At 59.9% G+C, this 16357-nt stretch overlaps 3 protein-coding genes across 6 annotated transcripts in view; 1 reads left to right on the top strand and 2 right to left on the bottom strand.

Annotated features, from left to right (window-relative positions):
* Positions 1–337: 337 nt before the first annotated feature.
* TSSK2 (testis specific serine kinase 2) lies at positions 338–1507 on the bottom strand. The gene is given in 2 exon segments (XM_033837439.1): positions 338–455; positions 458–1507. Coding segments are annotated over 2 exon segments (1092 nt in total). The 3' UTR covers positions 338–413.
* A 4228-nt stretch (positions 1508–5735) lies between these two features.
* Positions 5736–8411, bottom strand: TSSK1B (testis specific serine kinase 1B). Its single transcript, XM_033837438.2, has one exon. It carries the CDS (start codon positions 7015–7017, stop codon positions 5911–5913), a length of 1107 nt encoding a protein of 368 aa, XP_033693329.1. The 5' UTR covers positions 7018–8411; the 3' UTR covers positions 5736–5910.
* Positions 8412–9415: 1004 nt separating this feature from the next.
* The window catches only part of DGCR2 (DiGeorge syndrome critical region gene 2), a 69565-nt gene continuing 62623 nt past the window's right edge, over positions 9416–16357 (top strand). Inside the window, exon 1 of one of the 4 annotated variants that reach the window (XM_033837427.2) lies at positions 9416–9689. In XM_033837427.2, the coding sequence (XP_033693318.1) occupies positions 9611–9689 (79 nt within the window). In that variant the 5' untranslated portion in view covers positions 9416–9610. The remainder of the gene's footprint in view (positions 9690–16357) is intronic. The other 3 variants (XM_033837434.2, XM_073790418.1, XM_033837431.2) reach the window with 3 other exon arrangements.

Genomic DNA, 16357 nt, shown 5'->3' with positions numbered 1-16357 from the left:
CATTCCCAACTGCGGGAATGAAGGGAGAGGGGGGTGTTGAGGAAGGGCTGCCTGAGTGGGGGCTGGGCAGGGTCGGGAGGCACGTGGGGGCCTGGCAGGCGGGCGGCCGTGGAGTCCTTGCCCATGAGGCCTGGCCCCCACTCCAGATCCCCTGCGCCGCAGGGAGGGGAGTGCTGAGTCCTAGAAAAAATGACTCCTCGAGGCCTCTCTGCTGCATACACTCTGTGGTTTATTTGGTGGTCAGGATTTAACGTCTTTGCTACTAAGTGGAAGAAAGCTAATAGAACGTAATCAAAATAATGGTTTAATTGACGGATTTTACTCGTTCTTGCACCTGTGCCTTCTTCAGCTTCTACCTCCTACTTAGCTTACGGGGTGCTCACCACGCCATGCCCCCCAGGCCCTCCGCACCGCTAGGTGCTCGCCTTCCCCACCTCGGCTCCGGAGACGTGAAGTGATGGTCCTTCGCCCTGGAGGTCTCAGCCAGCCGGTCCTCCATCCTGTCCACGTTCTCGGGCACCACCAGCAGCTGGTGCTGGGTCTTGGCCCCCAGCTTGTGGTCGGGCTGGTGCTCAGGCCAGTGCTCGGGCCGCGAGCCCAGCTGGGTGTCCAGTTTGCATTCACCCCGGTACTTGCCTTCACCCTCCCTCTTGAAGGAGGCCAAAGACACGGTTTTGGGCTTGGGGGACTGCAGCCATGAGTGGCTGAGGATCTCGTCGATGCGCAGCCGCCGGTTGACGTCCGGCTGCAGGATGCGGTAGATAAGGTCCTTGCACTCGCCTGTCAGGTTCTTGGAGCACGGGAAGTTGACGCGATGCTCCTTCTGGATGCGCAGCATCTTCTTGATGTCCGAGTCATCATAGGGCATGGAGCCACAGACCATGATGTAGAGGATCACGCCCAGGCTCCAGATGTCATACACCTTGGGCTGGTAGGGGATGCCCTGCAACACCTCGGGGGCCGCGTACGCCGCCGACCCACAGAAGGTCTTGCTGAGGATGATGCGCCCACTGCTGTCCCGGAGGCAGCGCTTGGAGAAGCCGAAGTCTGACAGCTTGATGTTGAAGTCCTTGTCAAGGAGAAGGTTCTCACACTTGAGGTCTCGGTGGACGACGTCCAGGTTGTGGCAGTACTTGACGGCTGAGGACAGCTGCCAGAACATCTTGCGTGCCACGTCCTCGTGCAGGGCCCCCCGGCACTTGATGAACTCGAGTAGGTCGCCCTGAACTCCGAGCTCCATGATGATGTAGATACGGCCGTCGCAGGTCTCAAAGATCTCGTAGGTCTTGATGATGGAGCGGTGGTTGACGGTCGCCAGGATGTCCATCTCCCGGGGAAGAAATCTCTCCACAAAGTCCATGGGAGTCTTCTTGCGGTCGATGATCTTGACGGCCACGTTGAACTTGAGGCGCTCGGAGTAGGCGGATTTGACTTTTGCGTATGAGCCCTTGCCCAGGTTGATGCCCACGATGTAACCCTTCTTCCTTAGGACTGCGGCATCATCCATGGTGCCAGGAGCGTCTGGCGCCACTGCCCTCTACATCCCCTCCCAACCTGGGCCAGCAGGCATTGTCCTCGTTTGCACTGTGGGAAGCCGTCTGGCCGGTCGGGGCCTGCACTTGGAGGTGTGGAACACCCAGCATTGTCCCCCTACATGACTTCAGCCTGTGAAGTCATAAAGCCAGGCTGCCCGGAGTGGGGACTGGCCGGGGACAGGCCCTGGAGCCCTGGAAGTCAGGCTGGCCTGGCAGGAGTCCTGTTCCCTGCCTGCTGGAAGGAAGCTGGCGCCCAGGACTGTGGTGACCCTCACTGCTCTTCCTCCTCGCTGTGCTGCACTGTCCCGAGTCAGGCCCAGGGGACCGCCCAGGTCCAGCCAGCATGTGGGCCCCACGCCCGTTTCTCTCTCCTGGATGTGGGGACTGACTCTGCAATGGCCTCTGTCCCACAAGGGTCAATTTCCTGACCCTTCTTTGAGGTGTGATGAGCACCCCCTCGGGGGCTGTGTCTTCGGAACCTGCCGTGCTGGGGAGGGACTTCCCTGGTCCGGCCAGGCTGGTGGTGGTTCCAAGCCTGGGAGACAAGACCAGCTGTCCGGGGAGCGGGGGTGGGGTGGGGGTGGGTCAGTGCTGTGACGGCGAGCAGGGTGTGCTTGGGGCAGAGGGCAGCTCAGAGGCTGTGAGTGCCCAGCCCGGCGGCCCGGTCCCCAGTGGGCTGGCAGATGCACGTTCCGGGATGGGTGGTGGTGGTGATAGGTCCAGGCAGGGAAGGGCGTGGGGGAGGGAAGGCCGTTCTGAGAATGGCTGAGTCCCAGAGTTAGGAGGAGGTGGAGGAGAGGGTGGGGGGACAGCTGCTGCAGGTCCCGGGGCAGGAGCAGCCAGAACCCAAGTCCCATTTTAAGATGGGTCCTGGAAGAGCACATAGGGAAGGGGCTTTGGGGTGAGCAGAGGCTAGCGCCTGTGGCCAGGCACGGGGAGGCTGGACCAGGCAGGCCCACGGGGAGGGGGACCGGCAACAGAGGGAGACTGGGTTCTGGTGCGTTGGCCAGTGAGTGGGCGGGGCCTCAGGTGGAGCCTTGGTGCTGCGGTCCCAGGGGTCTTGGGGGACGGCAGCACCCCTAGCACTGACAGTGAAGAGCAAGCACCTGGGTGAGGGGGGATCCTGAATTATGTCGCTGGGACCTTTGTGAGCTGTTGGAACCCTGGGAGGGCACATCTTTGCATCTCAGACTGTCTTTACCCCTGGAAACAACGTGGAAACCCTTTTGTTCTTGCTTTGGGAAACGGGGCCTCCTGTAGCATCTCCTCGGGTGTTTCGCAAGCCCTGCTGTCCACTTGTCTGTCCTCTGTAGCGCGTTGCCAGGACAGGAGGCGTGCCGTGTGTGTGCTCAGTTCTCCGGGAGTTGGGGGAGAGGAAGTCCTGTTTGTGGGTGGGTGGGTGGGAGTGACTGTGGAACCCGCATGCAGGGGATCAGCAGGGCTCCCCCAGGTGCCGACAGGTGTGTTGTCCTGGCCGGAGCACAGCGCATGGACACACCTGGAGCGTGGAGAGCTCCCTGGCAGGAGGTCTGTGTGGAAGATCTCAGCGCAGGGCAGCCGGGTCCAGATGCCAGCGGGAGTGACTGGGCTGATGCCTGCCTTTCTCCTGGGGGATTTGGTAGAAATGACCAGAACTTCACTCCTTTGTGTCACAGAGGGGCCAGCTGCGAGGCCCCCAGGTCAGGCCCCAGAAGCCAGGCACCATCCCCACCTGTCTCCCTCGCCCCCAGGTCTCTGTCGGGAGCACCCTGCACGTCTGCCCTCTTGGCCGTCCCCACCGCCTGCTTTCCCCTTTGTTGTGGGTTCTGCTCCTCCACACCCGCCCTTGCCCAAGACAGTGTGGCCTCCTTGGTTCTTGGGGGACATGGATGGAGGAGGCATGTGCCAGCGGACCTGCCAGGCGTGGAGCGGGCGGCTCTGCCCAGGATGTGCACGCAGGGGCAGGGGCTGCTGGTGCGCTGGGTTGGGGGGATGTTAGACTGGATGGGGGCTCAGGGTTCTCCTGGCTACGGGCCTGTGGGTCCCAGACCTGCAGACCCTGGGACGCCCCCCGCGGAGCTTTGGCCTCTATTTCTCCACTCCATGGCATTCGAGGGTCAGCCTCAGGCCCTGGATGACATGAACAGAACCTTGCTTTTTTTGAGCCCGGAGGCCAGGGAGGTTGTCACCCACAGTATGAATGCCCTGCGGCTGGGCCGTGACACAGGGATATGGAGCTGTGAGGTCAGAGAGCTGGGGCTGGACTCAGGGAGGCTGGAAGGCTGAGGTCTGAGGTCAGGCCACACGGAGGAGGACGGGGACTGCAGTGCGTGTGATGGTCAGCGCATCAGCGTGGTGAGGTCATGCATAGTGAGAGCATGCGGGGGCGGGAGGGAGCACGGAGGCCACATTGAGGGTCTTGATCCTAAAGCTTCGGGATCAAGGGGCTGAAAGGGTCTAAGCCCAGGGCATGTGCAGTGGAATAGCTCACAGGAGTAGCCCGGCATCTAAGGCCACCCGGCATCACGCACCTGGGCCTCTGCTCCGCACTGTGTGATTTCTGGCAGTTGCCCCACCCTCTCTGAGCCATCTCCCCACCTGTAAAGCACACAGTAGGTGCACCTTCCTGAGGTCCCTCCTGCCCAGGCTTGCCTCCGGGCTGGGCTGCAATGAGTCGCTCCCAGGCCCCCTTGCATCACGCTGCCCTCTGCCCCAATGACCTCACTGATGACGGAGGAGGTTCACAAGCCTCCTGGGACGTCCCCACCCCTGCTGGCCCCATGGGCTCTGGAATTCCACTCTACTGCTAGGCGAGCTGTGTGACTCTGGGCTCCCGGGTCCTCCAGGACTACTCTGCAGCGGTTCTGTCCTGGGCCCTGGGCACTCGTAGGCCTGCCCTGGCAGAGGCCCCCAGAAGGCTTTGTGTGTGGAGGCCGTGGCCCCTTGGCCAAACCTGGAGAGATGGGCAGGGCTGCAGGGCTGCGTCCACAAGCAGGGCTATGGCACGTGGCAGGGGGCTGGGAGGCCAAGAGGAGGCCAGACCTGGGAGGACCTCAAGGGCTAGGTGTGGGGATCCTTCCCGCAGGCAGTGGGAGCCAGACTGGGTGCAGAAGGAGGGCTCTGGCCACCATGGGCGGCGATGGGAGAACAAGGACAGGGGCCTAGGTGGTGGCTGAGCCTTGACACATGGGGATGCGCAGCTCTGGGGACACAGGATGTGTGGAGGTGGCTGTGGGGAGACGGAGGAGTCAGGCAGAGGCCACGTCTGGGGCACTCACTGGACCTCACGTCTCCCAAGACACCAGCAGGGGCGGAAGGAGAGGCGAGCCTGAAGGCTCTTGTTCTCTTTATGTGTTAAACCCACAGGTTCATGCAAGGTTGTCAGGCGCACGTGCAGATCAGGAGGAGAAAGCAGCCGCGGCATAACCAGGGTGAGGACAGCGTGAGAACCGGCACGGCGGGCCCCGCAGTGCCCAGCAGCCGGCGATGCGCACGCGGGCCTGCTCCCTCTGCAGATACCATGGCCGCAGGCCAGGCACGTGTGCGAAGGACGCCTGTGCCCTCCTGCTCGCCAGTGTCCACTTATCTGCTTTGGCAGGAGCGTCACCCCTGGGAGAGACTGGGACCAGAGGGGAACAAGATGTGTTCAGACCACACAGTGACTGCGGGACATGCAGGCTGGAGAGGGGCTGGCCATGTAGCAGGGCCCCTGCTGCCAGGGGATGCCCATGAGGCGGCATGACTCAGGGCGCTGTCGGGAACTGGGTGCTGGCAGGACATGGGGGACCCTGGAGCCAGAGCAGAAAGAGCTGCCCACGGGGAGGGGCTCGAGGGAGGCTGGTCTGCCTGCCTCTACAGGTTCTCCCCACCGGCAGCCTTGTGGGGCTGTTGAGGACCCAGGCCCCGTGGGGAAGGCCCCCGCCTCCCAGCCCTCCTCTGCCCGCAGCCACCTGCTCTTCGTGCTCCTCTCCAGACCAGCATCACACTCATGGGCCTCCCTCTTGAAGCAATGTCTTCCTTACTCAGCTTTGCTCCGGTCCAGGGCCTGAGGTCATGGTCAGGGCTGGGCACACAGGGCTGCGTTTGCCCAAGCGGGAGGTGAAGCGCAGCGCGGTCTGAGAGTTGGGGCGGGGGGAGTGCAGGATCCTCTCCCTGGGCGACCAAAGCCCGCAGGGCAAAGACACCGACCTCGGGGTCTGCAGTAATATAGTGATTTATTGCTTCTTTAGCCACATGAGTTACCAAGGTCAAAGGGAGGGGGAAGAAACTGACGAAAATAGCGGCTCATCTGGGACTGTCTTCCTTCTCGGCTTGTCCCTTGGCTTCTTTGGAGCTCAGGCTTGAGGCCATGAACTCTAACTCATTTTCTGCCGGCCCCCTGGGCCGCGAGAGCTGACTAGGTGTGTGTCTCTGAAGGCTGCGGGGGGGCCCCTTCCTTGATCTCCTTGCTGGGCTGCTTGCTGGTGAGGCCCATGGCCTCTGACTGCTTCAACACCTGCACTGCCAGTGCCTCCTCCTCAGGTCTTGTCTCCGCCCAGGCCTTGGGCCGGGCCTCTTCCCGGGTCTCCAGCTTGGTGGCAGACTTCTTGTCGGAGCTGGGCTCAGGAGTCCACGGGTGCTCGGTGGCCCGAGAGCTCTCCCCCTCCTTGTTGATGGCTGCAGAGGACAGGCCCCAGGCCTTGGGCTGCACCCAGCAGTGGCTGAGGATCTCATCTATGTGCAGCCGCCGGTTGACGTCCGGCTGCAGCATGCGGTAGATGAGGTCCTTGCACTCGCCCGTCAGGTGCTTAGAGCGCGGGAAGTTGACGCGATGCTCCTTCTGGATGCGCAGCATCTTCTTGATGTTGGAGTCGTCATACGGCATGGAGCCGCAGACCATGATGTAGAGAATCACGCCTAGGCTCCAGATGTCATACACCTTGGGCTGGTAGGGGATGCCCTGAAGCACCTCAGGGGCCGCGTACGCCGCCGACCCACAGAAGGTCTTGCTCATTGTCAGCCGGCCGCTGTCATCCCGCAGGCAGCGCTTGGAGAAGCCAAAGTCAGACAGCTTGATGTTGAAATCTTTGTCGAGGAGAAGGTTCTCACACTTGAGGTCTCGGTGGACAACATCCAGGTCGTGGCAGTACTTGATGGCTGAGGACAGCTGGTGGAACTTCTTGCGCGCATCGTCTTCCTGCAGGGACCCCCGGGTCTTGATGAACTCAAGGAGGTCGCCCTGGACCCCGAGCTCCATGACGATGTAGACCTTGCCGTCGGAGGTCTCAAAGATCTCGTAGGTCTTGATGATGGAGCGGTGGTTTAGCATGGCCAGAATCTCAATTTCCCGGGGAAGGAACTTCTCCAGGAAGTCTGTGGGGGCTTTCTTGCGGTCGATGATCTTGACCGCCACGTTGAACTTCAGGCGCTCAGAGTAAGCAGATTTGACTTTAGCATACGAGCCCTCTCCCAAATTGATTCCCATGATGTAGCCTCGTCGCTTGAGGACGGCAGCATCATCCATGGTGCTGGGAGCACCCAGTGCCCCTGAGGCTGCCCTCTACATCCCTGCAGGACATGGGCCAGCGGCGTCCTCATTTACACTGTGGACAGAGAGTCCTCTGGCCTGCCTCCTAGAGGCCAAGACTCTGGGGTGGAACATTCGGCATTGTCTCCCTGGTGACTTCAGTGGGTGAAGTCATAAAGGAGGACTGCCCTGGGGAATGAGGCTCTGGCCTGAACCACTAAGACTCGGAACCCTGGAAGGCCGGCCAGTGGGCTGCAGCAGACAGAAGGCCAGCGGAGCATGGCCTCATCCTCGGCTGGGACCCAAGGTAGGAGGGGGATGTGGGGAATGCATCGGTCAGCCCAAGCCTCCAAACCAGAGCCAGGCCTGCTGGTGGAGCGGCGGGTTTATTTCTGCAACCCGGGGTACCCCTGGAAATCCAGGGCAGGCAGTCCCATCACTCTGGGTCTCAGCAGGAAACAGGAGAGACACTCAAGTTAGGACTGTCTGAGGAGGGTTTAATAAGGGGATGATTTACCAACATGGAGCAGAGTGTAGAGAACCCTGAGTAGTAACGGACCGCTGGAAGAAGGGTGGTCGCTGGGACCTGGGAAGAGGAGTACAGGGAGGGCCGACTTGACAGAAGCAGTGATCTCAGGTGGAGGCCACAGGACCCCACGGGGTGGGGGGGAAACGTCCCTGACCTCTTCTCCCTCCCTGCAGCCCTAAAAGCCCTTGATAATGTCCACGCAGGCAGCCTGCTGGCTGCACAGCAAGGCCGAGAAGGGGGAGGTGGGTCAGGAGGGGCAAGGATCCTGGCCCAGTGGTCAATGCAGTTTAGGAAGCTGGGGCTCTGCCCGCTTGCTGTGTGGTCTGCTGGACTTTTCACTTTCCTGTGCTGCTCTCCTCATCCGAACCTTTGCTGGCCGGCTCTGTGGGGTACAACCGGCAAGGGTTTCTGCTCTTGGCTGTGAGTTCCCTCCTGGGGGTCTGACCATCCATAGCCCTGGCTGGGCTCCCAGGGCAGATCTGGGACTGGGGGCAGAAGGTGGGCCTGGACTCCTCTCAGTGCAGCAGCTTCTCCCGGGAATGCTCCCTGAGGATGTGCTAACAGGGCAGCATTGGACAGGGATCGCCGTTTCCACCAGCAGTGGGGCCCCTCTGCTGTGGGCCCCTGTTGTGTGCCACGCCCTGAGGGGACAGGAGTGGGCAGGTCTGGCCTAGCCTTGGGGTTGACTTTGGCCATATCCGTCCAGAGGGAGTGGGTGCCTCTCTCAGATGACCCTGAATGTCACAGGCTGGAATCCTGGGATGCTCGGGAGGACCATGCCCTGAAGGGGCTTGGGGTGACTGCTCCTGGAGAGTGATTTGGTGGGCTGGAGGTGGGCAGGGCTGGGCTGGGTGCCCACCAGCCTTGGCCCTCCCCCTTTTCTCTGCTCCCATCCCCACCCTTTTCCGCACCCTCTTCCCCACCCTCTTCCCCACCCTGACACCCTGGGCAAGCACTTGTGTGCGCAGCTGGTGGTCCTTTCTTTGGAGGACTTGCTCCTCTCTCGTCAGGGACACCCCACCTACTGTGTACCCTCCCATGGTGACAGGTGCGCGGCCAGCGCTCGGAGCGCTGTCCCTGGCGGCTTCCCTCCGTGCAGACGGGCCTGCTGTGGCGGCAGCTGTGCTGCGTCCTCCTGTCCCCGCTGTGCGGGCAGCGGCGTTCCTCCACAGGGGGCTTTGCTCCGTCTCTAGGATCTGGGCTTCCCTGTCAGCTCTCCTTGTGTGACCCTCCTTGAGGCTACTCCCTCATCCGTTTGAAACGTTTCAGTTGTATGTGCCCGTGAAGCCACACCTGCGTGTTCCTCACGAGGTGGAACCACCTCCGGAACCTCCTCAGGGTTAGGCCGGGTCCCTCCAGTTTTCCTCATCCCTCTCCGCAGCGGTTCGGCCTTTAAAAGACGACTTTGGGGCGCACTCTTGGGCCACTGACCGGACCTGGGGCTGCAGGTGCACGAGATGTTAAGACGCTAGGTCTCCCAGGGCCCTCTTCACCCGGTGCCCATCCCCACCCCGCCCACCGGCTCCCGTGCGCCCCACCCCTCCATTCAGGCCCCACCCCTCCATTCAGGCCCCACCCCTCCATTCAGGCCCCGCCCCAGGACCGCCCCGGCCCCTCCACGCCCCGCCCCTTCCGTGTCTGTCATCTCGGCCCCGTCGCTGAGGCTCCGCCCACGAGCCTTTCCTCTCTGCTCAGCCAATGGCACCTTTGACTCCTCGTAGTTCCGCCCCCGAAGGGCCCACCCCTCAGCCACCGCCCCGCCCTTGGGCCCCGCCCCTTCCGGCCACTGCGCATGGGGAACACGCAGGCCCCACCCCCTCTCGGCGCTCATTGGCCGGCGCGGGCGGCGCGGGCGGGGGCGGTGCGGTGCGGACCGAGCAAGACGGCCGCCATCTTGCGCGGGGCCAAAGTCGGAGCGCGCGCCTGTTCACGGCCCCTGGATCCTACTCCCGCAGCGTCCTCGCCTGGCCTGGCCCCAGCCCGGCCCGACCCTCGGCCCGGCCTGGCCCGGCCTCCCCGCGGGGTCGCGCGGCCGCCCCGGGGACGATGAACGGAGGATAAATGGTGCCCAAGGCAGACAGCGGTGCCTTCCTGCTGCTCTTCCTGCTGGTGCTCACGGTCACCGAGCCGCTGCGGCCAGGTGCGCAGTGGTGGGGGCGGGGGCGCTGGGACCCCTACCTCGCCGGGCCCTCACTTTGCGCTCGGCGGTCGACGGAGCGGGAGCAATGGGGGTCAGGCTGGGGGCCGAGGGGGCGGCTCGGGGCACCTGGAAGCTCCTGGCTGGTCACGGTCGCTCGGCCCGGGAGCCGCCGAGCCGGGCACCGGGGGTGTTCCTGGTCTGTGACCCTCAGATGCTTTTGGAGCCCCCGGGGGCTTGCGTTTTCTGAAGGAAGCCTGTGGTGGGGAATTGGGATCGCGGCAGCAGAAGGTCCTGGACGATCCTTATCTCTTTCTGATGTACCTCCTCCTCCAGCGAGAAATCGAGACCCCAAATGCAGGGCCGATTTATCTGTCAGGCACAGGAGGCCGGGGGTCCAAGGTGATTTTGGTGGACTGTAAGAATGTTTTCTTTTACAGTCAGCAGGAAAAACCCCTAAACTTTCAGTTGAAGGAAATACTGTTAACATGCACATATAAATACATTCGTTTATATATTGGTGCAGTTGAAAAGTGTGGTTCTTGATTTTTTTTTTTTAAATGTTGGAAGGGGCCCATGAAGGCAGAAGTGTCCAGGGCTCCTTGTGTGGGTGCTGTTAAGACCTGGGTGTGTACAGCAGGCAGGGGAGCACAGCGGTGTGCAGCCTCCCCAGTCAGGCTCCTGCCTGGGCACGCTGCACCTCTTGCTGCCTCTGCCATCTGTATGGACTGCTCTGCCTCCTCCCCAGTGTCCACTTGGTAGCCAGGACCCTGGCCCACACTCAGCTGGAGTGTCCAGCGATGCTTCTCTGGACGGTGGGGTGACTGGTTGTGGGGTGGCCCTGGTAGGAACGGAAGCCAGCACTTGTGGAGGAGAGTGCTGTATGGGCTCTTGGGGACCAGAGCCAATGGATTTGTGGGCTCTTGTGATTATGTTCTTTAGAAAACATGTTTATACCTGTGGAGAAGTGAGAGTCATCCCGTCTGACTTCTGGGTCCCGATTTTGCACATTATGTCAGTGGACTCTGAGGGGTGAAGCCACACGTCATACATGTCTTTCTTGGGGTGTCTCTGGTTCCGGGTCCAGCATCTCCTCCCTGGGTGGATGGATGTGACTGATGTCCCCAACTCCTTTTCCATCTGTCCACATATCCTGCCAGCTGGCCAGGAGCAATTCAGAAAGTGTCTTGGCGTGGCTCCCCACCTGCCCATCACTAGGGATGCTCAAATGAAGAGAATATACCCTCCCTGTAGGAGTGCTCTTCAGGTGTGGAAGCAGAGTTGAGGTAGTGGCAGAGGTGGCTAACCGTGTGCCCCTGCAAAGCAGGGGGGACTTCAGGAGGCCTCACACTCAGGTCTGAGTTGGGGCAGGGGGTGGCTCTGGTTGAGGGAGCAAAGTTATACTATTCATTCCATGACTCCCCACATCAGAACTTTGCAGCAGCCCCTGGTGGTGTCTTGAGTTGCCCTGCAAAACCTGGGGGGCTCCAACTGGCTCCCTGCTTTTGGTTGGGCAGCAAGGTGGGTCTCACTCTGGGTCAGATGTTCTCCTTGGGTACCTGTATGTGCTGTGTCCTTCCAGGCAGGGTCTGCTGGCTGGCGCCTGGGAGGGGGGCTTTTCTGGTCTTAGTCTGCATGCATTTTCTCAGAGTCCTGGCTTAGACCCACACTGGGGTGTGAGGAGGGAACCAGGCAGACCTGCTTCCCAGGAGGCTTTCTGCCAGGTGGAGCACTTTTGGCTCCCCTGATGCAGGCTAGGGTGTGAGGCCTTTCACAGAGTGGGACAACAGGAAAGTGCTGAACTTGACCTTCTGCCACAATGTCTTTTATTTTTTATTTTATTTATGTATTTGGCTGTGTTGGGTCTTTGTTGCTGTGCGCGGGCTTTCTTTAGTTGCGGCAAGCAGGGGCTAGTGTTCGTTGCAGTGCATGGGTTTCTCATTGTGGTGGCTTCTATTGTGGAGCACAGTCTCTAGGCATGTGGGCTTCAGTAGTTGTGGCACTCGGGCTCAGTAGTTGTGGCTCATGGGCTCTAGAGCGCAGGCTCAGTAGTTGTGGCGCACGGGCTTAGTTGCTCCGCGGCATATGGGATCTTCCTAGACCAGGGCTCGAACCCGTGTCCCCTGCATTGGCAGGCGGATTCTTAACTACTGCGCCACCAGGGAAGTCCCCACAATGTCTTTTATTTATTTATTTATTTTTATTTTTATTTTTTTTCCCCACAATGTCTTTTAAATGCATGTTTGATCTTGGTTGATTGAGGATGCGTTATATGCCAGGGGCACTCAGGTGATCCCTGTGGGTTAGATACTGTTGCTACCTCCATTTTACAGATGGGGGAAATGAAACAGAACTCATGACACCAGGTGGCTGGGATGAGGTTTCAGTCCTAGAAGTCTGGTCTGTCCGCCATCATGCACCCTTGGCTCTTTCCCTTCCAGCTGTCTATGTCCTGCCCTGTCTGTCCTTAACACCAGCTGTGGACCCCCAGGCCACCTCTGTTCCCCTGATCCACCCAGTGGTTCTCCAGGTGAGGGTGCAGAACTTTTTCCATCTGAATACTCTGATCTGAGGGCTAGAACCAGCCCTCTTCTCAGGTCCCTGCTGTGATCAGGCATCATGAATGACAGTGGTGTGTGTTGTATACTCTGGGGCTGTGGTGAGAAAAAAAGGGTGGGGACCTCTTCGAGGGGTGACAAACATGGAGGGGCATTTGGGGGCCACCGACTGCGATACCATCACAGTGACCTTTCTCCATCTGCATCCCATTCTCAGGGAATGCAGCATCAAGTGTTCTAAAACCGTGTTTTTCTAGCTTCAGTTACGAAAGGAAATCCTGCCATGGTTTTGGCCACAGCTCCATCCAGGATGACCCCACCATGTACTTGCCTTCACTGAGTGAGCTGAGGCCGCAGTTCTGGAAGAGCTTGTTTTCACCTGTTTGGCCTGATAGGGGACGCTGTCTTCCTTGTGCTTCTGGGAAGCTGGCTGGGAGAGGCCAGTGATGTGCATGAGGTCACACAGCTGAGGAGCAGCAGAGCTGGGGCACAGACCAGGGTGTGTGTGGCGGGCTGGCTCCTAGTTCAGGGTTCTGTCCCCTGTGCCACTCGGGACCCCTCCTGCTGGCTGTGCCGAACTGACAAATCCTCAGTGAGCCAGCCAGTGCCTGTGGCCTCTGGAGCGGCACATGGGTTAGTGAACAGGAAGAGGGGGAATATTTCACAAGCAGATGTGGCCAAAGCTCACAGATGGAGCTGGAAAGTGGAGTCTGCCCGGAGCTTGCCAGGCGCCTCCCGAGTTTGGAGCCCCTGCTCAGCCCCAACCCACAGCACTGCCGAGCTTGTCCTGGTGACAGATGGGGCTTTGGGCCTAACACTTGGATTCTTTTTACTTGGAAAGTAGCATAATAGACTTTCCAATCTCACTAGCTAATGAATTGTTCTTTTTTTTTTTATAAAGAAATATTTTGCTGGGGAATGGTTTCATACTTACAGAAGAGTTGCAGGGAGAAAATTAGTGCAAAGAGCCCTGCGCATCCTCTGCCCAGACCTCCCTGTTAGCATATTGCCTCATCTGCCTTACCCCCACTCTCCCCGCCCTGAGGGCATGTGTGTACGTGTGCACGTGTGTATATATGCAGGTGCACACATGGTTGTTTTCTGAACCATTTGAGAGTAAGTGGAAGATGTTGTGACCCTTCCCCCCCATCACTCTGGCCAGTGCTGAGAGCAGAGATGAATAGTGATGCCTCCCTGCCTGCTGCATGCTGTGTGCGGGCGCCGTGTCACCGTGGCGAAGGGGAAAGGCAGCACTGCAGCCAAAGCTTGCTTGGCCCCAGAGCCTGAGTCAGGGGTAGAGTTTCACTTGGTGGTTCTGGTCTCAGGAGTGAGGGGTGTGTGGCTGCTGCACTTTGGCACATGTGTGTGCGCCTCTGTGGCTTCTCTGGCCCAGATTGCTGTCATCGCCGCCCTCCCTGTCCCTCTCAGGCCTGACTTCCCCCCACCCGTGAGCAGCAGCACTGACTGGGCTGCCCTGCACCGGTGGGGATCCCATAGCTCACACTGTCCTCTGCCTCCCTGGCACTGAGCACAGGGCGATACCTGGTAGTTGACTCTGAGTGCAGTGTGTCAGTGACAGCGTTTAGGAGCTGGGAGATAGCAGGGGCCCACTAAACGTCTTTTCCTCCAGCAGCTGCTGGGCTGCTCCCTTGTCCCTGTGCTTGGTGTCTGGGTGCTGAGGAGTTGGTGAGCGGCCCCTTCCCCTTCCAGGCTGCGGAGCAGGCCAGTGTGATCCCAAGAGCCCAATTTTGGACCGGTAGTTTGTTTGCCAGTCAGAGTGATGGGTGGGCTTGCAATGTTGTTATTGACCTGGGATGTTTCATGAAAGAAGTCACATCTTGTCCTGCGGCTCCAAGCTTGGCCCTGTCAGCCTCTGCAGGGCAAGTCCAGGGGAGGGTGAATGGCCTGTGGGCCGTGGTCGGAGCGTGGTGACCCGGGGTCCCAGAGTGTTCTGGGGCTTCTGGGCATCCATCTGGGAGAGAGGAAAGCCAAGGTCTGGGGTTGCTTCCCTGGAGCTTCTGCTGGATCCAGGTGAGTCCAGGGTGGTGGTTTGAGAACAAGAAGCCTAGTGCTGCACTGTCCAGGGTCTGGCCCCACTCTGCTGCCCACTGTGTGCCTTCTCGTTGCCTCAGTTTCCTCATCTGTGACATGGACATAATAACAGAGTGTATGTACTTTGTGGAGATATGAGAATGAAAGTGGATTGGTATCAAGTTCTAAAAAGTGTAAAGATGTAAAGCAAATGCTCCACAGAAGCTGTGAGCATTATCCATGAATTGCATTCAGGGAGTGTAGGACCCCCTGAGAGCGTGGACGTGCCAGCACACGAGGACATATTTCTCGGGAGAGCCCCCCGACTCGGAGGCAGGGAGTGCAGTGGCTGTGACCAGTGCCTGATGCTTCGTGAGCGCTGAGTCCAGCTGCCACCGGAGGTGGGGGGTGGCTTGCCCAGAGCCCCCCAAACAGTCACAGCACTTCGGACAGGGCCAGGATTGTTCACGCTGACATGGTTTGCTCTTTGTCACATGCATGCTGGGTCTCCTGGGCCTGGTCTGGCACAGAGTGGGTGCTCAGAAATCAGTTATTGAACAAATGCACAAATGGCTGTTTATATTTTGACATAAAGAGCAACGGCTCCCTTTGCCAGCGGGCCTCGCAGCTGCCCTGGTGTGGGTGGCAAGGACCAGGGACTCGGGGGGGCCTGCTGCAGAGCCAGCTGGCCCGGGCCTCACGCTGTTGTGGGGAGGATCGTTCCTGCAGGCGTGAGCTGCCCTGAGAGGTGAGGGCAGGTGAGACTTCTCATCGCTGTGGGTCCTCACTGAAGAAGCTCACCAGCCGCCCAGGCGGGGGCTGCGAGGGGCTGGGGGGGGGCAGGCTGCCCTACCGATGGCTGTGCCCTCTGCCCAAGGACGTGACCCGCCCTTCCCAGGCTGGCGCACTACACTGGCCTCGCTCGAGAGCCGACGGGTGTGGGGGCCGCACACGCTCGCCTCTTGCCTTCTCTCCCTCCTCTCCACCTGGCGTGGCCATTGCTCCAGTCACCGGAGCTGGCTCTTGTCCTTCATGCCCCTGCCCCTTCCAGTCCCTTGCTGTAGGCTGGCTTCCGGGCCCCTGGCTGCGAGCTGTCAGTCCAATCAGCTGTGGTCTGTCTTTCTGTCCTCAGCTGTTGACAGCTCCATGTTGGACAGGCGGGGGCTGAGAGCAGAGCCCTGTGTGGATGCTGTACTACAAGGGCCTCCGGGTCCACCTTGAGTCCCTGCCCTGCTGGGAAGCCTCCTTCCTCCCTGGGGACCCTCCTTTGCAGTTGGTCGCTGTGGGGAGGATTGCCTGGGGTTCCACGAGGCACTGGACAGGGGGCAGGAGCCACCGTGAGGGCGTTCCGGAGGGTCGGTCTGGAGATGTAAGGCTCTAGGACCCCCTGCGCACTTGCCACCGTGTCTACTGACGTGGGGGCCTTTTCATGTGTCACTCGCGACTTCCTAGGGTCCCTGGGTCGGTCAGTTACCCACAGAGCTTCATGGTCATATGAGATGGAACGGGAGGCCTGGAAGGGCCTGGAAAGGATGCGGCGGGCTCTGCAGCAGCCGTCTGGGGGTCTGTTGGCCACTTCTGGAAGGGAGAGGTTCTTCAGATTCTCTCCTCCACCCCATCCGTGCGAAGGACGTGGGTCCAGACCGGTGTGTGAGCTGTGGAAAAGCCCAGCACAGTCTGGAAATATGATGGCGGGTTTTTTTTCACACTTATAAAAATTCATACATTATTTTATGTAAATGGAATTATACTTTTTTTTTTTTTTTTTTTTTTTGCGGTACGTGGGCCTCTCACTGTTGTGACCTCTCCCGCCGCGGAGCACAGGCTCCGGACGCGCAGGCTCAGCGGCCATGGCTCACGGGCCCAGCCGCTCCGCGGCATGTGGGATCTTCCCAGACCGGGGCACCGAACCCGTGTCCCCTGCATCGGCAGGCGGACTCTCAACCACTGCGCCATCAAGGAAGCCCAGAATTATACTTTTTTTTACAAGTTTTTATTTTTACTTTTCCATTTGGCAGTGTTTTGGAGGTCTTTGTGGGTAAGTCCATACAGCTTTACTTCATTCTTTTTTTTTTTTTTTTT

This window comes from Tursiops truncatus, chromosome 13 (assembly GCF_011762595.2).
Source record: "Tursiops truncatus isolate mTurTru1 chromosome 13, mTurTru1.mat.Y, whole genome shotgun sequence".
Lineage (NCBI taxonomy): Eukaryota > Metazoa > Chordata > Mammalia > Artiodactyla > Delphinidae > Tursiops > Tursiops truncatus.
Note: the sequence above shows the minus strand (reverse complement) of the source record. Positions and strands in the feature narration are given on the sequence as shown.